At 41.2% G+C, this 26,465-nt stretch overlaps 1 protein-coding gene across 1 annotated transcript in view; it reads right to left on the reverse strand.

Annotated features, from left to right (window-relative positions):
- Positions 1-26,465, reverse strand: part of PRKCD (protein kinase C delta) — a 66,421-nt gene that overhangs the window by 18,718 nt on the left and 21,238 nt on the right. Inside the window, exons 3-7 of the mRNA XM_060239922.1 lie at positions 24,745-24,805; positions 4,918-5,074; positions 2,662-2,693; positions 2,106-2,191; positions 11-140 (exon numbers count right to left, since the gene is read on the reverse strand). Coding sequence (XP_060095905.1) covers positions 11-140; positions 2,106-2,191; positions 2,662-2,693; positions 4,918-5,074; positions 24,745-24,805 — 466 coding nt within the window. The remainder of the gene's footprint in view (positions 1-10; positions 141-2,105; positions 2,192-2,661; positions 2,694-4,917; positions 5,075-24,744; positions 24,806-26,465) is intronic.

A 26,465-nucleotide genomic window follows, 5' to 3' on the forward strand; every position in this document is an offset into this window, starting at 1 on the left:
AAGACCCTACCTTCACACTTTAATCCTTGTTTAACCAGTCCCCAGAGAAGACTACCACAATGATCACAAAATGTTGGACTCATGTAGTTGTAGACTTTGAATCTGTGAGGCATATCGATGTTGAAGCGCTCTTTCTGAAACTGAAGGCATATTTACATTACAGTACAGAAACACAAATATCTGGAATTTTCTTGCTTTTTCATATTTGCCAGTGCAAAATTAAAGTTGTTCATGTGATGAAAACCCATACACTCAAAAGAACTAAAATGCATTTATAAAGGGAAAATCTGATACCTACCTTTTTTTCAGTTGACTATCTGGCCTATAGACTGGTGGCAAACAACAGACAGTTTAAGAAAAACAAACAGCCTTGAATCACTCCCCCAACAAAAGCTATTCTTATACAAGAAGGTCTTCTAAGACTCCAAGAAATACAAAGTTCAAAGAGCCACTACAGGAAAGAAGTTTTTATAGTTAAGTTTTAAGTGTTTTTTTTCTTTGTTCAAGTAATTGTGCAAACCTTAGTTTATTTGTGTCTTTTTTAGCCTGTCTTTCTCCTTGAAAGGTGGGTTACAATTATATTTTAAAATTACATCTCATTATAAATCAGGCAACAATTAAAATCTGTTGTTGAAAACAGCCTGTCAGACAGCCTGTCCCCATCTTATCTCCATCCCCTGATCCCAAGCTATCATTATATATGTGTAGCTCCTCAGCCTTTGGAATAAAAAAGCTCCAGAATCCCTGAAATTCTTACTAAATCTTTGAAGGCAGGCAAGAAAGCACGTTTAAAATGGATTAATTTAGCTCTGTCAGGTTGGGGGAAATTACCTGGATTGCATAGTTTCTTTGTTCTCAAAGTTTTGCAGCTGTATTTTGCACACCAATACCTCAGGAGGTATGTCACTACATAGAGCCTTAAAAAACAAAACCAGCTTGGGCAGGGGGGCTTCTATACAACTCTCTCTGAACTTAGAAAACTGTCTATAATTTAGATAAAAGTTGTTTGATAAAAGATATTTGATCCCTCATCAGCATTTAGATTTTGACAAAAAAATCAAAACTCATGAAACATGCTACCAATTCCTGTTTTAGGGTTGCCAAGTCCAATTAAAGAAATATCTGGGGACTTTGGGGGTGGAGCCAGGAGACTTTGAGGGTGGAGCCAGGAGACATTAGGGGTGAAGCCAAGATCAAGGCTGTGACAAGCATCATTGAACTCCAAAGGGAGTTCTGGCTATCACATTTAAAGGGACTGCACACCTTTTCAATTCCTTCCTTCTATAGGAAATAATGAAGGATAGGGGCACCTTCTTTTGGGGTTCATAGAATTGGACCCCCTGGTCTAATCTTTTTGAAACCTGGGGGATATTTTGAGGAGAGGCACTAGATGCTATACTGAAAATTTGGTGCCTCTAACCCAAAAAACAGCTCCCCCAGTGCCCCAGATACCTGCAGATCAATTCTCCATTATTTTCTATGGGAATAAGTCTGCATAGGGAATAATAGAGTTCCCAGCACACATTTCCCTCCCCTCCCCCCCGCTTTCTGGTGACCCTGAAGCGGGGGGGGGGGAAAGCCTCCAAACTGGGGGATCCCCTGCCCCCACCTGGGGATTGGCAACCCTATCCTGTTTTCTTATCCAAAATACCTGGATTTTTAGAAATGGTATTATTATTTATATGTGGACATTATTTGGTTTGGTTTTATTCAGCACATTTTTATCCTGCCCTTTCTCCTAGGAACACAGAGTGTATATTGTTCTCCCCTCCCCCACTGTGTCCTTAGAATAGTCTTATAAATTAGATTAGTCTGAAAGAGAGTAGGCACATTCACACTACACTAAATAATGCATTTTACATCCAGATGCTATTCTTACACAGTAAAAATATGGATATAAAACACATATTATTTAGTGTAGTGTAAATGCACCAAGTGAGTGGCCTAAAGTCATCCAGCAAGCCTACAGGCAGAATGGGAATTTGAACAGGGGTCTCCCAGATCTAGTTCAACACGCTTGCTCTCAACTAGACTGGATTTGGATTTATTGCCGGACAAATATATCAAACTCTGTATAAACATTATAACAAATATATAAAATTTACCATTGTATCTCTGCTGTTTGCTGCAGTACCAGTACACCTTCCAATAATTTTATCAATGCATTTTTTGTGAATGGCAGCATTGCATTCTGTAGAAACAGCAAAAACAAACAACAATACAGCACTTAAAGTTTTGGGGTGGGTTTTTTTTTTTGGAAGGGTAGAAGTCCAACACATTTTGTTATCAGAAAACAAAAAACAGTCTCACTTTTAAGTGAATATTGCAGTTTCAAATAGCATTTTTCCTTTTTTTAAATTAAATATATGTATTATTTTTTGCTTGTTTGGAAGATATGAGTGCCTCACAACCTTTGACTATAATTAGTTTAACCTTCAACTGGGATACATATCACAGTATAAGTTCATTTTAAGTACAATAAGACTGTCATTTCAATGCTACAAATTAATAAACTCTTATGTAGAAAATGACAGCTATAACTTATCCTGTATACTCTTATCAACTGCTGATTTAATGATAAAACAGTGATTTGGACCACAAAAGCTAAAGATGCTCATAGATATTACCATTTGAGAACAAAAGGTGATAGGATCAACTTACGTCTACATTTATATCCCTGCTTGTTGAGCCCCCTGTAAGACAAGTAAGTGGGGAAAGGTCACAAACAGAACATATAACAACGCATTAAGAATTCAAGAGAAACCCATCAATCAGCCAAGGATTTTATTTATAATGCATTTCTAATCCCAATATAGTATCTGTATCTTTTTTCCGTCAGCAAAACAGCTCTAATCATTTTGGTTGATGTCAACAGGCACCTACAGAACATTGATTTTTCTGGGTTTGAACACAAACTGGAAAAATAGAGGTTTGCGGAGGTGTTTTCATGAATCGTGAACTGGTCCATTACACAAACTGGTTTATGGGTTTGTGGGCAGGAAGTGAGCTCCAGCACCGTCGGAGCCCACCACCAGTCTATGGCCTGACCTGAGTGAGCTCTGAAGGCATTTAAATGCTTTTGGAGCAGTCGGAGCCCACCAATAGCCTGTGGCCCAACCTGAATGAGCTCTGAAGGCATTTAAAAAGCTTTGGCGCCCACTTCTGGATCGGGCTGGTCCAACTGCACTCCAAGAGACCTTTATAAGCCTTTGGAGCCCACTTACGGGCCACACCCCCAACTTAGGAGCTCACGTTGGGTCACAGGTTGGTGGTGGGCCCTAATGGCATTTAAATGCCTTCAGAGCTCAGTTCTGATTGGGCCACCACCTGGAAGTAAGCTCTGAAAGTATTTAATGCCTTCAGAGCCCTCACCAACCACATAGAGACTCACTGGCAGATTATAGGGGCAGACCATGTTCTCCTGAGCCTCTGGTTCATGAACCATGAACCACAAACTGAACTGATTTGTCATGAATTTTGGTTTGTGCTTTGGTTTGTGCCCATTCCTAGATTTTTCCAATGTTTCTCTCCACTCCTGAAGTTCTTCTGATATGGAAAGATAATTCTTAGAGCAATGGGGTTTGTATGGAAGAAACGTTGTTGCAGTAAGGAGAACAAAAGAGTGAAATCACCATCTTTTCTGTCTTCCATCAGGTGTTCTGCACCAATGCAAGATAGGAAGGGTGACTGTGTGCTCTTTCCCCTTTCCCGCTGCACTACCCTAACCTACATTGTTATTCTTCCACATGGGTACCATGACCTCATGAATGATATTTCTAGGATCTGGAATGGGCTGCGGGAGGAATACAGAGAAATTCTGCATACTAACAAGACGGTAATCTCAAAGCATGGAAACCATAATCAATAAATGATACAAACTGCAGAAGATTCCAGATAATAAATGAAGCTGATGATGGATCCTGGATCTAGAGAATGTCAGTAGCCTCAGAGTGCTTCTGCATTTGGAGTTATGAGCTGCAGAACTTTCTATTACTTACATTCAGTTAATCAACTATGGACTTTCTTGCGACAGTCATTCACGCCTTTGTAGCGTAATGATGGAGAATCTAGACTGTCAAGTCCTTTCCTGAAAACTGCTTGCATGTTTTTGTTTATGCATCACAGGCTAAGTAGCTAAGTACTTCCTAGCTCCAGGAGCTCTGGGATTTGATTGTTAATAACTTTGGATAATTTCCTTTTTTCCTCCTTTAAAGTTTATCATTCATTACATAACCTGATCACACAACATCAAGAAATGAAGGATCATTGATTTGATTTGCTTTTGTTGATGCAAAATATTACATATCTCTTGACTGTAGGTAGAATTTGGAAACACATAAAACCAAATGTGCAGTATTTGCATTAGCTAACAGTTATATTGATGGACTCAATGAAGGATCTGATTTTCAACTTTACCCAAATTGCCTTTATCTAATTTATCTAATAATGTTTCCCTCCATCAAGTTTTTTTTTAAAGACTTGCAATTAGATGCAACCTGGGGGAATCCATAAACCAGATCTGCAGCTGCAATATGTTTGTGCTTTGATTGTTATCAGGAGGACCACACACTGAGAAAGGATGTAGGTGGATAGCTGATGTGCTGGTCTGAAGCAATAAAACAAAGTTAGACTCTAATGGCACCTTTAAGAACATTGTTCTTAAAACACTGTTGGTCTTAAAGGTGCCATTAGACTCTAACTTTGAGAAAGCATGTATGACTGAATGCCTGCTCCAGAGTATCACATACTATGCTATACCCTGCTTCTGTTCAAACTGCAACATAAAAAGCATAATTACTGATATGTTTTGTAACATTCTTCCTTGACATCTAGATTGCAAAAAAGATTCCACAGATTTGTAAATATGTTACAGCTACATGTTTTCAATAAAGACTCAATGACAGTAGTTGTCCTCACCAGACAAAGTCTTTACACACAGAGCAAAATGTAGGCTGCCCAAAAAAGGTAGCAATAAATTCATGGTTTTTGATGTAGTGGATTTTGGCCTGTTTGATTGCTCCTCTTCTGTTCATTGTTACAGTTCCCTCCTCTTCCCTTAATGACTGCTTGCAATCTAGCAAATAAAAAAGTAAAACAAAAGTGAAATTGCTAAAGAGAGTTTCATATCATAGTATCTGTCATTCACATCACCAATAAAATGGAAGTTGATGATCTTTGATAATAAAATATGTGAGCATGAATAACCATATATATGTTCCTCTTTTTTCATCTTTCTTCGACTGTTTTACAACAGTGCAGTTCTCCAGGGCTGGGAGAAGCCCAGCAAATAAATAAATAAATAAATAAATAAATAAATAAAATAAAATTACAACTTTCATTTGACATCATCTAGTAGTTCCATGCTTGGCATGTGCTAGACCCTGGTCCTTTCAGTAGTGGTTCCCATCTTGTCAAATTTGCTCCCTAAGAAGGTGGGAGGGAGGCATGTTGCTCCTGGACACCTCTCAAGAGGCCACAGAACATAGGGAAAGAACATAAAAAAGACACCCTCCCATACACAACTCAGGTCCAAAGTACAGATGCCAGAAGGCCAAGGGAGAAGCAGTTTTGATCAGACTTAGTCTAAATTGCCAGTTAATACTGGCTGATATGCAAAGTGAGGTTTTAAGATACCCTTTGCAAGCAGGTTCACCTTGAAGGCAGCATTCCGACGAGATCGTTTGAGATTCTGGCTACATAAAGTATGGCTAGTGTTTGCAACAACAAAATACAAATATTACAGCATATTTTTAAACAATGACTCACACATCCTTCCTGAATTAATTATATGGGCAAAATATATCTCCTATACCTTGACTATTGTGTTTGGATTATCTCCTTGTCAGTTAGCTTTTGCCCCCAAACAAATACTAGTAAGAGAAATAATTTTCTTTGCAGCTTGAGACTAGCAGATAAGATTTATTTAATCTGCCTCCAACACAGGACTCCCCCCAAACAGAAGGAATTTAGGTATATGACAATTGGAACTGGAGACATACAACAGGTTCAGTTTACCTTCCAGATTGACCTCTACTACCCCATTTAGTACATGAACAATAGGATCAGGCAAAGTTTGATTAAATCTCTTTCTCCTTTCCTATCCTTCCCTCTTCTGCACCATCACATCTAGCCGAAGAGCTTCTTACTAGGCCTCTGCAAATAGTATCCTGCTTCATCACTGTGCTCCAGTTTCCCTGTCCCTTTCCTTCTATCTCATCACCAAAGTCCACATCTCTCCCCCACTCCAGGGATTTCTTTGACTCAGCAAGTTTCCCTCATCCTCATCCTCTGTAAAACCCATAAGCCTCTTGGATTCAATGCCATGCATTTTGTAGCCCTCATCAACTGCTAGCCATATCTGTCTTTATCTTGTCCCTACTAGTACCTTTATCTTGTCCCTATCAGTAGCTAGGCACACATACCTCTTAGATGAAGGTGGAGCAGTGCTGTAAAATAAGGGACTAATCACACCTAGATTGAGATTGTCAATATAGCAATTATGAACTGACATTTTCTTGAAAAGGATTATTGCATTGTTTAACATTTTATTTTGTGACCTGAAATTGCCTTGAACCACAAGGGAAAAGGGGTGGAAGTAATAAATATTTTGATAGAACTTATTGAAATATGAAAAACTGGCCCCAGTGAGTCCTCCCTTATAAGCCAGAACAGCCCTAGAAAGGTGCCTGCCCCTCCCCCTGCCTTTTTGCAGAGAGAAACCAAGGCTTCAGCAGGCAATACTGCTGTGGTTGCTTAGCAATGGCCACAGAGAACATTTATTTTTAAAGCAACAGGTGCTGTTTTTATTATTGGGGCTTAACCTCCAGTATATTTTAGATTTCAGTTTTTTCTGCAAGCCTGAAGCTTTTCTCAGTTTTGTAGAAAGATCTGTCTTGTCAGTTCATAGCTTTGATCTCTGGATTTAAGTATCCAAAATACCTGCTGAATCCTAGGAATTTTCTAAATAAGAAAAGAGAGAAGAGGCACATTAAGGAGAATACTTCATTGGGCTGGGGTTTAGACACACTATAAATTACATCACTCTGAACTGAGAACCTCTTAGAGAAGATTGCTGATATATGGTTTAGTTCTTTTAAAGCAATCAGATACTTTGTACTAAACATACTCTGATTAATTACTGAAACAATGGCAAGATAAAAGTGAAGAATTCTTAAAAACAAAACACAACTCTTCAGGCTGCTATTATCTCCAGTGAACAAGATGGGTGGGAGGAGCAGGCCCAATCCTTTGCTCTCTTTGGTCGCTCTCAGGCTAGCCCAAAAGCAAGTGAAAAAGGAACTTCTATTGCCTTTGATTGGGAGAAGACAATATAGCATTCAGAAATTAGTGCTATAAAGTTATACCCAGAGTTGAAATTTGATTATAGGTATAGCATACTTAGAGAAAAAATCTGTTGGTAGCAAGTAGTGAAAACTTCTCTCTCTCTCTTCTGGTGTGATGATATAAGGCTAGAAAGGTGAATTGATCTTTAAGGCCCTTGGCCTGCTGGGTAACTTCTCCATCCTACTGGCATAACAGAAGTACTGGTAGGTACCATTTTACCACAATGTGCATGCTGAAGAAAGAACTACAACCTCAGCCATAATAGAGTTTCTATTCTGAGTATGACAATTTTTATTGTGAAATGTAGTTTTCCTCTTCAGTTGGCTGTGTGAGCAGTTCTTCCCTGCTCTGTCTGTCTCTCTCACGCACATACATGATTTGAAGAAGCCAGACAAATTCTATTAACATTTACTCAGAACTATGTCCACTGGCTTCGATCTGATTAACATACAAGAGAGAGTATGGATGACTGCAGTCTTAAATAAGCCACTTTTCAAAGGGACTGCAGCGAGAAATCTAATTTTTGAAATATTGTTTTAGTCTGATGGCTCATTTCAGCCACACTTTCCACTTCAATTCACAAAGTGTCTGTGGTTAGATAAAAGGCTTTAAGATTTTGAACAAAAACAGCTTAAAACAGGTGGGTGGGTTCATGCATCTAGCTCCCAGCCATGGGTGGTGCTGTTCTGGTACCGGCCCAACAGGTGAAGAGTCTGGGGGTGATTCTGGACGCCTCCCTCTCCATGGAGGCCCAGATCACAGCGGCTGCTGGCAGGGCCGGATTAACAATTAGGCAAAGGAGACACTTGCCTATGGGCCCCCATGTCTTTAGGGGCCCCTGCGGCAATCAGGCAGCTAGCACCATACCTATCCCCCCTAGACCTGGCTACAGTGACCCATGCAATGGTGACTTCCAGGCTGGACTACTGTAACTCACTCTATGCTGGCCTACCCCTGAAACTGATCTGGAAACTGCAGCAGGTGCAGAATGCAGTAGCTCGCCTGCTGACTGCATCACCTGTACGGGTGCGCATATGGCCGGCACTCCGTGACCTGCACTGGCTGCCTATAGAGTACCGGATCTGTTTCAAGGTGTTAATTTTGACTTTTAAGGCCTTGAGCAGCCTGGGACCAACATACCTACTGGACCGTCTCCTCCCATATACGCCCAGGAGGTCGCTTTGTGCAGCCTCCCAAGATCTTCTGATAGTCCTCGGCCCAAGAGATGCCTGCCTTGCCTCTACCAGGGCCAGGACTTTCTCGGTCCTGGCCCCGACCTGGTGGAATCAGCTCCCTATGGAGATCCAGGCCTTACCTGGCTTGCTGGCCTTTCGTAGGGTCTGCAAAACAGAGCTGTTCCGCCAGGTCTTTGGATGAGGCAGCAGGCATCTATTTATCGATCGGTTGGCCTCCCCCCTACTGCTCTGCTGCTCTACTGCACTACTGTACTGTGATGCTGTATTGTGGTACGATTTGGGCATCTTGCTGAATTATCTTGCTGCACTTTGATGAATGTTGTAATTGGTTTTATTATGATTTTATTGTGATTTTATTTCTATTTGCTGTACTCCACTCTGAGCCCCAGTGGGGGAATGGGTGGAATATAAATAAATAAATAAAAATTCCCTATGCAGGAAAAATGTCAGCATTGTACTTTCTAGAGCAAAGAAGAGGAAGTGCTATGTGAACGAGCATGACAATGCTGCTTCCGGTAGTATAAATTCAAACTGAAGTTGGAAAACTTAGGGCAGGATAAAGAAGCGAACTAGATCTAAACAGCCAAACAACATAGATTGTACTGATGTTTCTCTTCTTCTCCTGTATTAGCTCCTCCCACCACTTCTCCACTTACTTTCTATTCCCATGCACACTACATTTCTTTAGTTCAGCTCCTGACTAATTTAATATTATTGTGTAATATGTCTTCTAAGCAATGGGGGGAAAACAATGAATGAAATTGGGTTGTGCTTCAAAAGAAAATGGGAATCCCCTTCCTGATCCCCTTAAGAGTCTCATTTTCTCTTGCTGATCATGTGACTGGCCTTACATTAAATGAGCAAAAATATTTCATCATGCTAGCTTTAAATTAAAAGAGCAATAATATTCCCTCCCCTCATTGGCTCTGTGTATGAAAAAACTAACAACAACAACTCCTCCTCATTTCTGCAGCAAGATACAGATCAGCATGGGAAATTAATCTGTCTTTAAACTGAAATAAAGGTTGTGAAACTAAGAAATACGTGTTCTTCTGAAATCTAGAAAAGATCAGGACAACAGATCAAGGTATTAACTTCTATATTACAAGTTCTATTACAAGTTAACTTCTATATTACAGCACACACTGTTAGTGTGATTATGGTAAGCAACATCACAGAGGCCAATACACAGTACCACGCAGTAAAAATGGTGCACTGGTGAAGAGGTACTACCTGAAGAGTCTACATCAAATAAAGGAAGCCATCATACTGAATCTTTGTGAGAAAGGTGGGGCTCTGAATAAAGTGAGTACACAAACATTTTCCACATGGTTCACAGCATTTGAAACTAGAAGTTCCAGCCAATTATACAATACCAGTGAATTATATTTGCTCTCTTAGTATTTCATAATAAGTTGTCAGAATTATAAAGGAAGTTACCATTTCAGTTACAAAGAAAACATTCAAACAAGTGTTAAAAAGCAGCTGCAGTGTTGCAACACTAAACTACATACAGACTAGTGAAATTCAGAGTATTGATAAAAATGGATTCCAACTCCATTGTCCATCCAATAAATCACAGGTGTATCTTTTAATACTACAGATGACAAGAACATTTATTTTTAGATAAAGATACATGGTTCACTGATAGATTGGATGATTGCATTCAGAAGGACAGAGATTCGATCTGCAGAACCTCCAGTTAAAGGATTTCAGATAGCTGGTGTGGTGAAAGACATTTCTCTGTTTGAAGCTGTGGAGAGCCACTTCTAATCAGAACAGACAGTGCTGAGTGGCAACACTTGATAGAAGACAAGTATAAGTTTCAAATGCAACTATCTCTTAACAACACAGACGATCCCTTCCCCATTAAACAAAGCATGTGTATCTCCAGTTGATGTGTGTGACAAAACAGGTCCACAGAAAAGGCAGGCATGGGTTCCTACATATAAGAGGGACTTTCAAGATATGTAGAAAGTGATTTTTTTTTTTTAAAAAAAGACCCTTAAAACCTGAAGTAGTAAAGAGAAACATGTATACACTGCTCTGAAACAGCAGCTTAGTAAGCTAAGGCTATGAGTTACTAGTAAGAAGTTTGGTCCTTACATTGGTATTTAAGAGGGAAGTGGTATCAACTTTTTCTTAAGAATCCCCCTTTGAAGTTTGAACTATCACAAGAAAGAAACCGGTATTAGACAACATGTGGTTAAGATGCTCAACTGCCGCACTCCCCCTTGTTGAACAGCTGGTTTGCAATGACTGTGACCATAACCAGCTCCATGGAAATTGCACTGTAAAGTACATTTGTCTATTGGATCTGGACAGGAATTCCGTTTATATCCAGGACAAGTTACATGCCCAGTATCCATATTCACATCTCCTTTACTGGATCAATGTGAACAAGCCCAGTTGAAGGTCTGTGCTGCCACCTTCATGTAATTTTCCTACATAAACATGCAACAATAATGGTAGAACCAAACAGTTTCCTTTGCGGAGTCATGCTTGACATATATTACTTTGCAACTCATGTATTTCACAGCATCCAAGAGAGTACGAGAGTGACTAGCACTTATATATGTCTTTACAGATGTTTTCAGTCTATGAAAAGACTACACAAACTTCTTGCAAAGGTCCTGTTGAAGTGAACGGGAGTCATGAAAGATTTGTAGGCAGCAGGGAACATCAGATTAGAACAAGACACATTGTTAGTTATTCTTGTCAGAGCAATTATTTTCTGTCAGTTCAATTTAAATTTGCTGTGTTTATTAATTTAGCATGCACATCATCTATAAATCAGTTAGATAGAACTAGACAACAACTTTTCAGATATCCCTTTAAAATAAATTGTGTGCATCTAACCACTAAACACCTTTCATAAAATACAATCCAAAACAAAAATCCTTGTCACATAATAATATTTCCCCCCCCATCCCTAGAAAAATGTCCTGATTTCATAAGAATTTGTACCCTACTGAAACTACTAATTTTTCAAATAAGAGTGTCACAAACCCCTTATTCTTGAAGATGAAATCAGAAGCATGATAATTCAATGCGCAGAAACAGAAAACTATTCCAGCTGCTGCCCAAGCTGCTTAACACAGAAATGGAGAAGCTCAGTGCTAAAGTAAACCATCTACCGTGGTGACTGGATAAGGTCAATAATTTCATTTAAATAAACAAAGGCATCTGCAACTAGATCTGCTTTCTATAAGCATAATTTTAAATAATAAAAAGTAATGCCTGTTTTGGTGATCACTAATCCTAACATGCATTAACAGTGACAAACAGTACCTTATTTTTTCTCTTCAACATCAAAAATGAAGAACAGACCTTTCTCTTTGTTTTAAAAATATCACAAGGTAAATTTTTTTTAGCACAGGTCACTTTAGAGTCTTCAGTTTTTAAGGCTGAAGCCACAGGGCTCAGCTATATAAAAATGGAGACAATGGATTTGCACTAGGTATAACAACAGCCAAAAGATGGTATGTCCAACACTGATGACAAGTTGATGACAGATCCTATATCAGAGATGTCATTAGTATGGATAGGCACAAAGCAGGAAAATGGAGGTTCATCATCATTCATGCGGTTTCACAAACCTTTCCTTTTACTGAACTGATTCATTTTGTGAGGTTTGAGATAAGGTAGAACAACCCCCTGCAGGTAAGATATGTCAAACTCGCAGCATATCTTCAGCTGACTCTCCTGTACCTGCCCTCCAACTTTGTTGAGGATTGGATTTAGGGAGACTGAGTTGCAGCCCCCCAAAGAAAGTGCCCCCTGGAAAGTGCTCTCAGGGGAAAGCACAGCTGTAGGTTCAGGACTGTGTCAAATGGACCTCTTGCAAGTTAGAGGACATCCCCAGGATGCCCCTCTACCTGCCTTCCAAGTTTGGTGAGGATTGGCTGTGGGGTGCCTGCAGGAAATTGCTGTCTGAGGAAATCACTGAGGAATGATTTCCAGTTCCTTTCCCTCTCTGCCTCTAATTCCCTCTCTGTCTAACTGCCTGCTGCCAAGTAGAAACAGCTGTGTGTGAGCTCAAGGTCTATATCCATTCTGCTCCCTTAGAGCAGAGTGGGAGCTCTCATATTGGCAGCCAGCATTGCCTGTTGAGCTTTGGAGGGCCACTATTGGTGTTTCCAGGGCTGCAGAAGTCCATTCCCCCATGAATTGATTGGCATCAGCATATCTGCCTAATGAACCACCAACACATCCAGCATGAACCTCTGTAAAAAGCATGGCAGTTTATGGGAGGTTCATGGAAAACATGATTGCGTGACACTTGGCTCATGAACCAGGCAATTTTTGTGATGAATTTTGGTTTGTGATGAGGTACATGCCCATCTCTAGTCATGAGCATCCCTTTGTTAGAATTCTATGAATAGTTTTAGATTAAACTACCACCAAAGTTGGATCCCTGGCCCTTGATGCTAGTAAAAGCATGCTGGGAAAAAGTAGAATTAATTTACAAGAAATAAGAAATAATTTGGATGAACACTTTTTTCAGTGACCTTATAAAGAGACTGTAATTAAGTTGTGGTGCAGAGTACTGCAGTTCTAGCTCTGCTCATGATCTGAGTTCGATCCCAGTTAAAGCTGGGTTCAGGTAGCCGGCTCAAAGTTGACTCAGCCTTCCATCCTTCCAAGGTCAGTAAAATGAGTACCCAGCTTGCTGTGGCTAAAGTGTACATGACTGGGGAAGGCAAAGGCAAACCACCCTGTAAAAAAACTCTGCTGTGAAAACATCATGATGCGATGTTACCCCAGAGTTGGAAATGACTGGTGCTTGCACAGGGGATTACCTTTTACCTTAATTAAGCTGTAGATTTAAAAGCTTTCTTTGGGCAAAAACAATCCAGTCAACTATTGTGTTGTTTCTAATCTCACTTTTGTGGGTAAAATGACTGGATGATTGGTGGCAACTTTATGTGTACCTAGATGACAAATTAAACCTAGCTCGTAAATTTGCACTCTGCTGATCAGTCATGCAGATCCACAGTACCATAGCCAGAAGGCTGGATTATCATAAGTGGCTCAGCTGCAGTAGAGGAAGGTGCTTGGAGCTAGAAAAGAGCTGCTGGTAAGCTGTTGCTGAGTGAGGGGGTAGTTTTTGGCCCCACCCTCTGCTGTTGAGTCAGAGGTGGGTAGGGGCTTGAGCCTTTAATTTGCAAGGCTCATCCTTGCCAGAGGCAGAAGTGGCTCAACTGCAGTAGAGGAAGATGCTTTTAGCTAGAACACAGATGCTGATAAGGTGAGTGAGAGTTGATTTGCTTTTCTAAAACTCCTGGGGAGCATTACCTAGAGCTGCTGTGAGAGGGAACTGTGTGAGTGCTTGGTGCATGCTGGAAAGGGATTTCTGATTGCTTTTGTGTAGCTGTTGCTGAGCAAGGAGAGCTTGTTTGCCTGGGGGTAGTTGCTGGCCTCACCCTGTGCTGTTGCTCTGGCTGTTGAGTCAGAAGTGGGTGGGGGCCTGAGCCTTTAATTTGCAGGGCTCATCCTTGCCAGAGGCGCGAGTCAAAGGGCTCTTGGCCTGTGGCTCTTAGCCTGGGGGTTCTGTAGAAAGATGGGTAGTTATTCACAAGTAGTTTCAAGTGGCAGTTGGTAGTGGGATTTAAAGAGAAGTGAAGACAAAGAAAATTTTGAAATGGATTGCAGCAGTATGGCTGATGAGGGAGCAGAGACAGTGACGTGTAAAGACTGTGGGATGTTTGTACCATGAATTACACTTGCAGTAAGTTAGTGGCCCTGCTGGAGGAGAAGATACGGGAACTGGAGGCATGATTGTCCACACTGCAGTGTATAAAGGAAGGTGAAGATTTTCTTGACAGAACGCATGAGGCGCTCTTGAAAGGATAAGAGGAGGAAGAGGAAGTGGTATCTCAGCAATAAGAAGAGAACCCAACACAGGAGGAGGGTTTCTGGAAAAATGTAACCCAAAGGAGAAAGAAAATTAGGAGATGTTCTGAGCCTCTGCTGCTCAGCAATAGGTTCCAGGATCTCCCCACAGTAACTGATTCTGAACCATCAGAACTAGGGCTACTTCCCCAGCCTCCATGAAGCTTAAAGAAAGTTTCTCAGGATCCTGTGGATAAGAAGCCTGGAGCTTCTGCTCCCCAATATAGGAAGAGGAAGGTGGTGGTGATTGGAGACTCCTTGCTCAGAGGGGTGGAGCCCAAAGTGTGCTGACCGGACTTGTCATCCCAAAAGGTCTGCTGTCTGCCAGGTGCATGTATTCAGCATGTGACAGAAAGGAATGGAAGATTTATCAAGCCCACGGATTACTATCCTTTCTTGCTGATCCATGTGGGAACAAATGATACTGCCTGTCATAGCCCTGAATGTATTAGAAAAGACTATGTGGCTCTGGGTCAGAAGATGAAGGAACTGGGCGCACAGGTTGTGTTCTTGTCAGTTCTTCCTGTTGAAGGCCATGGCTTAGGACAAGAAGAAGAATGCTTCAAACAAATGACTGGCAACGTCGATGGTGTCATCAGGAAAGATTCAGATTTCTGGACCATGGCTTACGCTTTAGAGATGATGGTCTATCGGGAGATAGTTTGAACCTTACGGCGGTAGGGAAAAGTGGTAACAGCCTTGCTAACCTAATAAGGAGGGCTTTAAACTAAATTGTATAGGGGAGCGAGACAATAATTCAAAGCCTCTTATGAAGCCAGAAACTGGGTATTAGAACATTAAACTGGGGAGAAGAACATTTGCAGAGAGTGGCACGTATGCTAGGTAATGTTATCTTGAAGGTTTTTATGGAAACTAAACCCTCGGGATGCATAAAACATGGTTAAAACATGTCTCTACACTAATGCACAGAGTATGGGAAACGAACAGGAGGAACTGGAAGTCCTAGTATAGCAAGGAGACTATGACATAATAGGCCTTACTGAAACTTGGTGGGATGACACTCATAACTGGAATATTAGGATTCAGGGGCACAACTTATTTAAAAGGGACAAGCAAATGAGAAAAGGCGGAGGCATAGCAGTATATGTGAAGGAGGTATATATACCTGTGAGGAAATATCTGAATCTGAGCATGGCAGCTCAGTTGAGAGTCTCTGAGTAAAAATAAAAGAAGTAAGAAATAACAGTGATATTATTGTGGGAGTCTGTTATAGATCACCAAGTCAGGCAGAGGACTTGGATGAGATACTTCTACAGCAGTTTGCAAAGTTCTCCAAGAGAAGAGATACAGTGATCATGGGAGATTTCAATTACCCAGGCATCTGTTGGAAGTCCAACTCTGCTGAAAATGAAAAGTCAAATTCCTTACTTGTCTTGCTGACAACTTCCTTTTCCAGAAAGTGAGGAAGGTAAAAAGGGGATTTGCTATCTTGGATTTGATTCTCATCAACAAGGAAGAATTGATTGAAGAAGTGGAAATAGTGGGCACCCTGGGCAGTAGTGACCATGTGATTTTAGAATTTACAAAAGGGAAGGGGAAAGCTATACGTAGTCAGACTTATAGATTGGACTTCAGAAAGGCAAACTTCAATAAACTTAGAACTATGCTGGGTAAAATCCCATGGTCAGAAATACTTAGGAAGAAGGGGGTTCAGGGGGGGTGGGAGTTTCTTAAAAATGAAATACTGAAAGTGCAATCGCAGACGATTCCTATGAGAAGAAAAAATGGAAAAAGCCTAAAGAAGCCGAGTTGGCTCCATAAACAGCTCTCTAAAGACTTGAGAAATAAAAAAGACTCCTTTAGGAATTGAAAGGAGGGCCTTATAACCAAGGATGAATACAAACAAATCACCAGTGCTTGTAGAGAAAAGGTTAGGAAAGCTAAAGTTCAGTATGAGCTTAGGCTGGCCAAAGATGCTAAAAACAACAAAAAAGGGTTCTTTTCTTATGTTCAGAGTAAGAAAAAGAACAAGGACATGGTAGGCCCATTGTGAGGGCAGGAAAGCACAATTGTAACAGGTAATTAAGAGAGGGCAGAACTGCTCAATTCCTACTTTTCCTCAGTCTTCTCTTTTGAGGAAAACGGTGCTCAACATGGCAAAAACAGAACATGTAAAGAGGGTATGATGTTTATTTTTATTTATTTTATTTATTTATTACTTTAAATTTCTATCTTGCCCTCTCCGTAAGTGGACTCAGGGAGGCTAACAACATTCATTTTTACAGATTAAAACCAATAAAAATTACAATTTAAAATTCTTTAAAACATTTCATTACATGGTGCTGTATCTCTACAATATAATATAATATAAGCAGTGATCATATAGTGCTCTATAATGATGTAGGGTGGCAGCTCTCTCCTGCTTAGATCTCAAAGGCCTGTTGAAACAGTTCGGTCTTACAGGCCCTGTGAAAAGTAGAGAGATCCCGCAGGGCCCTTATGGCCTCTGGGAGAGCATTCCACAATTCTGGTGCTACCACCGAGAAGGCTCTAGCTCACGTCAGCTGCAACCTAGCCTCCTTTGATCCAGGAATGGACAATAGATTTTTTGTCCCTGAATGCAGTGCTCTCCGGGGAACATGTGGGGAAAGGCGGTCCCGCAGATAGACAGGCCCCTGACCATAGAGGGCTTTAAAGGTCAGTACCAACACCTTGACACGGACTTGGAACACAACAGGTAGCCAGTGCAGCTCTTTCAGCACTGGCCGAATGTGCTCCCACCAGGGGAGCCCCAGCTACGCCGCAGCATTCTGCACTAGCTGTAGCTTTTGAGTCAGTGCCAAGGGTAGCCCCATGTAGAGAGCATTACAGTGATCTATTCTTGAGGTGACCATAGCATGGATCACCACTGCTAAGTCGTTGCACTCCAGGAAAGGGGCCAACTGCCGCACCCGCCGAAGATGAAAAAAGGTGGATCTAGTAGTGGCCGCTACTTGGGCCTCCATTGTAAGAGAGGACTCAAGGAGCACACCCAAGCTCTTGACCTTAGGGACCAGTATTAATGACACCCCATCAAGAGCCGGCAGAGGGATCTCCTCCTCTGGACCACCCCGGCTCAGGTAGAGAACCTCCGTCTTTGTCGGATTCAATTTCAATTGACTCAGCCTGAGCCAAGATGCTACGGCTTGAAGGGTCAGGTCTAGATTTTCCGGGGTACAGTCGGACTGACCACCCATCAGTAGATAGAGCTGGGTGTCGTCTGCATATTGGTGACATCCCAGCCCATACCTTCTGACAATCTGGGCAAGGGGGCACATATAGATGTTAAATAATATCGGGGACAGAACCGCACCCTGTGGAACACCACATATAAATGGGTGCCTTTGGGATGATTCCTCCCCTATCACCACCCTTTGTCCCCGATCTTGGAGAAAAGAGGCCAACCACTGTAAAGCAGACCCCTGAATCCCCACATCGACAAGGCGGCTACATATGAACATATGAAGCTGCCTTATACTGAATCAGACCTTTGGTCCATCAAAGTCAGTATTGTCTTCTCAGACTGGCAGCGGCTCTCCAGGGTCTCAAGCTGAGGTTTTTCACACCTATTTGCCTGGACCCTTTTTTGGAGATGCCAGGGATTGAACCTGGGACCTTCTGCTTCCCAAGCAGATGCTCTACCACTGAGCCACCGTCCCTCCCCTCCCTCAGCTGGTCAGTAGCTGATGGTCAACCGTATCAAATGCAGCTGACAGATCTAATAATGACAGCACTGCTGAGCCGCCCTGATCCAGATGTCGCATAAGGTCATCTATGAGGGCGACCAGAACTGTCTCCATCCCATGACCTGGTCGAAAGCCGGACTGGAATGGATCCAATGCGGAAGTGTCATCCCAGAATCCCAACCTAGGATCAGCAAAGGGTAGTACATAAACACCTAGTTTCTTTAAATGAAACTAAGTCCTCAGGGCCAGATGAACTGCATCCAAGGGTTCTAAAAGAGCTTGCGGGTGTAATTTCTGAGCCTCTGGCTATTATTTTTGAGAATTCTTGGAGAACAGGAGAGGTGCCGGAAGACTGGAGGCGGGCAAATGTTGTCCCCATCTTCAAGAAGGGGGGAAAAAAATGATCCGGGTAACTACCGACCCATCAGCTTGACATCTATACCTGGAAAAGTTTTAGAACAAATCATCAAACAGTCAGTCCTGGAACATTTAGAAAGAATGGATGTGATTACTAAGAGCCAGCATGGTTTTCTCAAGAACAAGTCATGTCAGACTAACCTGTTCTCTTTTTTTGAGAAAGTGACTACCTTGCTGGATCAGGGGAAGGCTGTAGACATAGTTTATCTTGATTTCAGTAAGACTTTTGATAAGGTTCCACATAACATCCTTGTCGACAAGTTGGTAAAATGTGGTTTGGATCTTGTTACTGTTAGGTGGATCTGTAACTGGTTGACAGATCGCACCCAAAGAGTGCTTGTGAATGGTTCCTCATCCTCTTGGAGAGGAGTGACAAGTGGAGTGCCTCAAGGATCTGTCCTGGGGCCTGTTTTGTTCAACATTTTTATAAATGATTTGGATGGAGGAATAGAGGAAATGCTTATTAAATTTGCCGATGATACTAAATTGAGAGGGATCGCAACTACAGCAGAAGACAGAAACAGGATACAGGATAACCTCGACAGGCTGGAAAACTGGGCTAAAACCAATAAAATGAATTTTAACAAGGAAAAATATAAAGTTCTGCATTTAGGTAGGAAAAATACAACACATAATTATAGGATGGGGGAGATGTGTCTTAGCACTAGTATGTGCAAAAAGTATCTAGGGGTCTTAGAGGATAATATGCTAAACATGAGTCAACAGTGTGATGCAGTGGCTAAAAAGGCAAATGCAATTTTGGGCTGTAACAACAGAAGTATAGTGTCCAGATCACATGAAGTGATGGTATTGCTTTGCTCTTGTAAGACCTCACCTGGAGTATTGTGTTCAGTTTTCGGCACCAAATTTTAAGAAGGATATAGACAAGCTGGAATGGGCCCAGAGGAGGGTGATGAAGATGGTGAGGGGTCTGAAGACCAAGTCCTATGAGGAAAGGTTGAAGGAGATGGGCATGTTTAGCCTGGAGAGGAGGCAGCTGAGAGGTGATATGATCACCATCTTCAAGTACTTGATGGGCTGTCATATAGAAGATGGTGTGGAATTGTTTTCTGTGGCCCCAGAAGGTAGGACCAGAACAAATGGGTTGAAATTAAATCAAAAGAGTTTCCAGCTCGACATCAGGAAGAACTTCTTGACCGTTAGAGCAATTCCTCAGTGGAACAGGCTTCCTCGGGAGGTGGTGGGCTCTCCTTCCTTGGAGGTTTTTAAAACAGAGGCTAGATGGCCATCTGACAGCAATGAAGATCCTGTGAATTTAGGGGGAGGTATTTGTGAGTTTCCTGCATTGTGCAGGAGGTTGGACTAGATTACCCTGGAGGTCCCTTCCATGATTCTATGATAATGCACTTAACTTAGGCTGCCCTTACTGGCAATTCAGAAAAATTGATTAGTGTAAAATACAGTTGTGTGTACATTCACTGAGGTAAGCCAACATAAAGACCTAGGACCTGATTTGGACCTTATGTCTATCTATTTTCAGGCTCAAGACTCATGCTGATTCTTGCATCAATGCCTTACACATATCTGTCTCTCCCTGTATAAACCCATTCACTTGCTGCACTCACAGATCAACTTCTTCTTAAACGTACCACCACTTAACGGCTGCTCAGATTGCCTTGGCATGTATAGTTTAAGTTATTTTTTCATATACTGTGACTGGCCTAACCCAAAGAGGTAAAAAGGGGACCAACTTTTTAGAAACAAATGTAAATCTGACTGGAGGAAAAGAGAATTATATAAGGCACTTTAGGTCCCATTGGGTGGAAAGACAAGATATAAGTGAAGTAAATAGATAAAATATTTTGGAGGGATTTTCATTGATTTACTGATTTTTTTCCCATTTACTAAAAAGCAATTGTTGGATGTCTATTTGGCCAATTATTGTTAGCCATTTTGGGCTCTACTTATGATTAGTCAGGTATACATACTTTAAGAAACAATAAATAGTGAGGTGCAAGTTGAACATCATACTCTAATTCCACAGTGCAGAGATTTTCACTTGAGATAACATGGATTTTGTTTCTGCTAATATTTTAGTATGAAATAGTGAACATAAGAATTTCTCTAATATAAGTTTTGGGGTGCTCTGACCTGGATAGCCCAGGCTAGCCTCATTTCTTCAGATATCAGAAGCTAAGCAGGGTTGACCCTGGCTAGTATTTGGATGGGAGACCTCTAAGGAATACCACAGTCATGACACAGAGACAGATAATGGCAAATCTCGGTCACCTCGAGATTGGATTACTGCAACGCCCTCTACATGGGGCTGCCCCTGTGCCGAACTCGGCGGCTGCAGCTGGTGCAGAACGCGGCGGCTAGGCTGTTATTGGGACACCCGAGATGGGAGCACATACAGCCGGTGCTGCGCGGACTGCACTGGCTGCCAGTAGTGTTCCGAGTCCGTTACAAGGTGCTGGTCATTACCTTTAAAGCCCTATATGGCCGAGGACCTGCCTACCTGAGGGACTGTCTCTCCCCATATGAGCCCCAGAGAGCGCTGAGGTCAGCAGGGAAGAACCAGCTGAATGTCCCCGGGCCAAGGGAGGCCAGATTGAAGACTACCCGGGATCGGGCCTTCTCAATTGCAGCCCCACTATTATGGAATCAACTCCCGGAGGAGGTACGGGCCCTGCGATGCTTAGATCAATTCCGCAGGGCCTGTAAGACCTACCTCTTTAAAACAGCCTTCACCTAATGCTGAGCTAAGGAAATGCTGCTGGATATGTTTTTAGCCACAGAATGTATTAAAGATCAAAGTTATAGCACCACAATTAATTAATTTTAATACAATTTGTAAATGGTTTTATGTCGATTTTATAACTTTAAATGTAAGTACTATGTATAATTTTATTGTACTGGATTCATATGTTGTGAGCCGCCCTGAGCCTGCTCTTGCGGGGAGGGCGGGATACAAATAAAAAGTATTATTATTATTATTATTATTATTATTATTAAATCACCTCTGAACATCTCTTACCTTGAAAAACCTATGGAGTCACCATAAGTCAGCTGTGACTTGATTGCAAAGAAAAAGTTTTTGGTTCAGAAGTATATTTTAGAACTCGTTAAGCAATCTTTTAAAGAAAATTACCATACCATTCCCAAGTAACATTTGAGAAACTATCAAGTATATTTTTCTTATTCCAACGTATGTTAACTTCTGATACTTCACTGAAACCACTGAGATTGATTTTTGTCAAACAAAATGCAACAAATGATTACTTTTTACACAAATGAGTCTAATGCAGAAACAAGAGCACTTCAAATTTCTCTTACTTTTTCAAACATCGTTTCTGCCAGCATGCATGCATCAATAATTAAAGTACCTCTTGTAAGCTTGTAAGGCAGTAAAAACATTACATTGTTGGCATTCATTAATTCTGATACAAAGCAAGGTCACAGTGGTTCAGTTTTAATTATTTATAGTATACCCTACAGCAAGTGTGGATGTCTAGTAACAGATGGTAAACTGTTGAGAGAGAAGAAAATATCACTGGATAAACAAGTGTCTCATTCTCCAACACCATTCTATCAACGCTGCAATTTTTGTAAAGAAATATACATGCTTAGTTGCTGCCAAATTAAACACACACACAGATTAAGTAATTCATCATAAAGAACTGGTTTGCCTCCTGCAGTTCATCATACAGATTTTATCTCCACTTTTGCCTATTGCCAATAATGTAACAATACTAACAGAGCTTTTTCAGTAGAAAAAGCTCAGCAGGAACTTATTTGCATATTAGGCCACACCCCCTGATGTCACCATTGTTCTACACAGGGCTTTTTTAAATGAAAAGGCCTAGCAGGAACTCATTTGCATATTAGGCCACACTGCCTGATGTCAAGCCAGCTGGAACTACATTCCTGTGTGTTCCTGTTTAAAAAAAAGCCCTGAATACTAAGATAGCTCAGTGAAGAAAGGAAAAGGGCCACAGCTCCATAGCAGAGGCACATACCTTGAATGCCAACAGTCCAAGGCTCTTTTCCTGGAAACCCCAACTGCAGAGTTTGAATTTTTTTTGGGGGGGGAAGGCCCTGGTATTTAGGAGCACCACTGCCAGAGACTACAGCAATAGTGGGCAAGATGGGCCAACCATTTGACAAAAGGCAGCTCTATGTATTTATATTGTGTAACAATCTTTCATTTTGAACCAACAAAGCATTGAAGTAAAGGAGCATGAAGACTTGCTCATTTACTTCAATGGCAAGTCTGCAGTCAGATGTGCCCAGAAAAGAAGCCACAACCACTGAAGACAACTCTAGCATCTAGGAGCACGTAGGATCCCTACAATAGATGCATTATTGACTGAAATCTCATACCATAGAAAACTGAGACACAAACGATAGTGTACAGGTGAATACCTTTTATATATAAAAAACACACATGAAGATGCCTTATACTGAATCAGATCATCAGTCTATCAAGAGCAGTACAGCCTACCCTGCTTGTAGAAAGGGCTTTTTCATATCAACTGCCATCTGAAGCCATTATCTGGAGGTCCCAGGGATTGAAATGGGGACCTGCACGGAAAGCAGATACTCTATCACAGAGCTATGGCCTTGCCTCAGTAATCCCTAATTCTTCTGCGCTCATATTTTGTTTCCTAATGGGTATTATAGTATAAGTGGCATCATGCTGGAAATGTCATTCTTCAAAATTTAAATAAGTGTATGTTTTTATACCCCACTTTTCTCTACCCTAAGGAGTCTCAAAGGTAGGTTACAACCGCCTTCTTTTCCTCTTCCCACAACAGGCACCTTGTGAGGCAGATGGGGAGTAAGAGAGTTCTGAGAGAACAGGGTCACCCAGCAGGTTTCATGTGGAGGAGTGGGGAATCAAACCCAGCTCTTCCGATTAGAGCCCATCGCTCTGTTAACCACTACAACACACTGGTATACATGAGCATGAGCACACACAAAGTTCTTGATGCATAAAAAAAACAAATGTAAACAACATAAGCACATTTTTAAAGATACAAATAGTATGTTTATCCCCATCTACTGTACAGTCATTTAAGACAACAATATTCTTGATATAGTAAACGATGTTAATATAATACTACTAATAACACACTGTCTGCAGTTTCTGCCTGTACAAGTTGAATAAGTCTCAGTGTATATAAAACCCACTCCATAACACCTGGTTTCACTCAAGGCTATAGTTGTCACATATCCAAGCACTAGACAGGACTGCTAATATTTCATCTGAATAAAAACTGCACTGTTTCAGACAACACTCCTGCTGCTACAATCAGGCAGTATTAATGCACATGTAGTCAATCCTAAAGGAGCCCAGTGGCGCAGAGTGGTAAAGTGGTAAAGGAGAGCTAGTTTGGTGTAGTGGTTAAGTGTGCGGGCTCTTATCTGGGAGAACTGGGTTTGATTCCCCACTCCTCCACTTGCACCTGCTAGCATGGCCTTGGGTCAGCCATAGCTCTGACAGAGGTTGTCCTTGAAAGGGCAGCTGCTGTGAGAGCCCTCTCCAGCCCCACCCACCTCACAGGGTGTCTGTTGTGGGGGAGGAAAGTAAAGGAGATTGTGAGCCACTCAGACTCTTCAGAGTGGAGGGCGGGATATAAATCCAATATCTTCTTCTTCTGTAGTACTGCAGTCTGAGCTCTCTGCTCACAACCTGAGTTCGATTCGGGCAGAAGCTGAGTTCAGGTAGCCAGCTCAAGGTTGACTCAGCCTTCCATCCTTCTGAGGTCGGTAAAATGAGTACCCAGCTTGCTGGGGGAAAAGTGTAGATGACTGGCGAAGGCAATGGCAAACCACTGTGTAAAAAGTCTGCCGTGAAAATGTCATGATGTGATGTCACCTCAATTGTGGTTTTAACTGTACTTGTAAATGTTTTAAACTGAATTATGTGAATTATTGTGTTGTGAGCCGCCCTGAGACACTTCGGTGAGAAGGGCGGGATATAAGTCCATTAAATAAATAAATAAATAAATAAATAAATAAATAGAGTCATAAACAACTGGTGCTTGCACAGGGGACTACCTTTACCTTTTTAAAGTCATATATTGCTCAAAGAATGGGAGCAGCTATGTTTTCTTCTTTAACTCAAGGAATGCTCCAAGCATCATGATTCTCTATTGTACATACAAAGATTCTCCTGACCCAAGGTTTAGACTAGGCCTACCCATGTTTCACTGTCAGTATGAACCAACAAATCTCCTTACCTCCATCTTCTAGAAAGTACTGCACAGCCATCAATACCTTCCCTTGTGGTTGTAAATCAAGCTAAGAAGAAAAAAAAAAACATAGTAATTTCATTCTGTCATTGTTGATGTTATGCTGATGTGTTCTTGTTGTGTTATTAATAAATTATTTATTTAAAAAAGGAAAAAAACAAAGAATTATATCCCTGTTACATTAAAATCCTATCATCATCTAGATTGATTTTGACTCTCACATGGCTGATTAGAGGATCAAGTCATAGGAAACAGTTTTCCTTCTTTGTTCCATTTATTAGTCACTACTGTGTTGACATTTTGCTTTTTAAAATCAATAGTGATTGGATGTGGCACCACATTTTCTGGGTGCATGTAGCTGGACTGTCCAGCCACATGGTAATTTAAAGGTTTTTTAATTACCCCAAATTCCACTGGCTCATTTTTTTTTTGCCAGAATCAGTATCTCCAAAATTACTGAATCTGATTTTATACCCCCACTGAAAAATTATAAATACTAATTTTGCAGAACCTTTTTTTTGAGGAAAGAGGGGTGTGTCCAAAACAAATGACTGTCAACATTGCAGGGTCCTGTAATCATATATATTTTACAAACTGGAATCCTAAAAGAACTGCTAGAAAAATGGAAGGCTTATGTTGAGTTTACACTCATATCATGCGGTTTAGTTTATCTGATGTCATGGAATGTTACTGAAAGTCAATGGCTGGGGTGTGAAAATGCACCTGTAATGATGTTAACACCTGAGGTACATTGAACTATGTATCACGGACTGCAGGAGGCAGAACCAGACATGTAGTTGCTACTTTCAGAAGCCTGTTTCTGAAAATACAGAGGTCTGTCCCAAGGATGGGAAGAGTTAAGGGCCTGCTTAGTCTGTAAGTAACCTTCTAATAACAAGGTCAGCCACATCTTTGTATACTTAAATCCAGTAACAGGAGATGTGAATGGGCAAGACATATCTTTCTACAAATCTGAAAAAGGCCCCAGGTTTACAGGAAAATGTGAAATCTAAAAAAATGTTTCTTGCAGTCTCTCACTTGTAACAGATACAAGGGCGAGGTGCACTTCTCTTTAGCTGGCTTCTGTGTGTTTTGAACAAGCATGCTGGCAGATCTTTTCTTTCCTATCCCAAGGAATGAATTACACATAAACAAGAGGTTGCTACTGACGGCAAGGTCCTGTGAAACCCATCTTAATCACAGATAAAATTCATGCAGACTCATGAGAAATTAATTTTTAAAACACTCAAGAGAAACTCATATAAAACAGCAATATTTACTGAACTAGGCTCCTGCAGATATCTGCTGCAGCACTATACGGTCCAAACTATAAATTTCTAGGACTAGAATTCCCAACATGTAACATAGGTCTAAAAAGTAATTGTGACAAGTCCTGATCAATGTTCCCTCTAAGCTGCAGAAAGCTGAGCAAAAATTCTACATTGTGAGTTACTGGCATTAAAGTTCTGAGCTACTGCATGAATTAGTGTGCTCTGCGGTCATCCTTCCTGAGCTAAGAGAAAAATGTGTGAACTGGAGGCTAAAAATCTGTGAGCTAGCTCATGCTAACTCAGCTTAGAGGGAACACTGGTCCTGATCTAGACCAGGGAGAGCATATTTAACTCTCTTTTCCCTCCGTGCATCATTTCCTTAGCCAAAAGTAGGTTTCAGTGGTGCTTTATACCAAGGGGGGAGGGGAGGCACAAATG

This window comes from Heteronotia binoei, chromosome 5, assembly GCF_032191835.1.
Source record: "Heteronotia binoei isolate CCM8104 ecotype False Entrance Well chromosome 5, APGP_CSIRO_Hbin_v1, whole genome shotgun sequence".
In the NCBI taxonomy this organism is placed as follows: domain Eukaryota; kingdom Metazoa; phylum Chordata; class Lepidosauria; order Squamata; family Gekkonidae; genus Heteronotia; species Heteronotia binoei.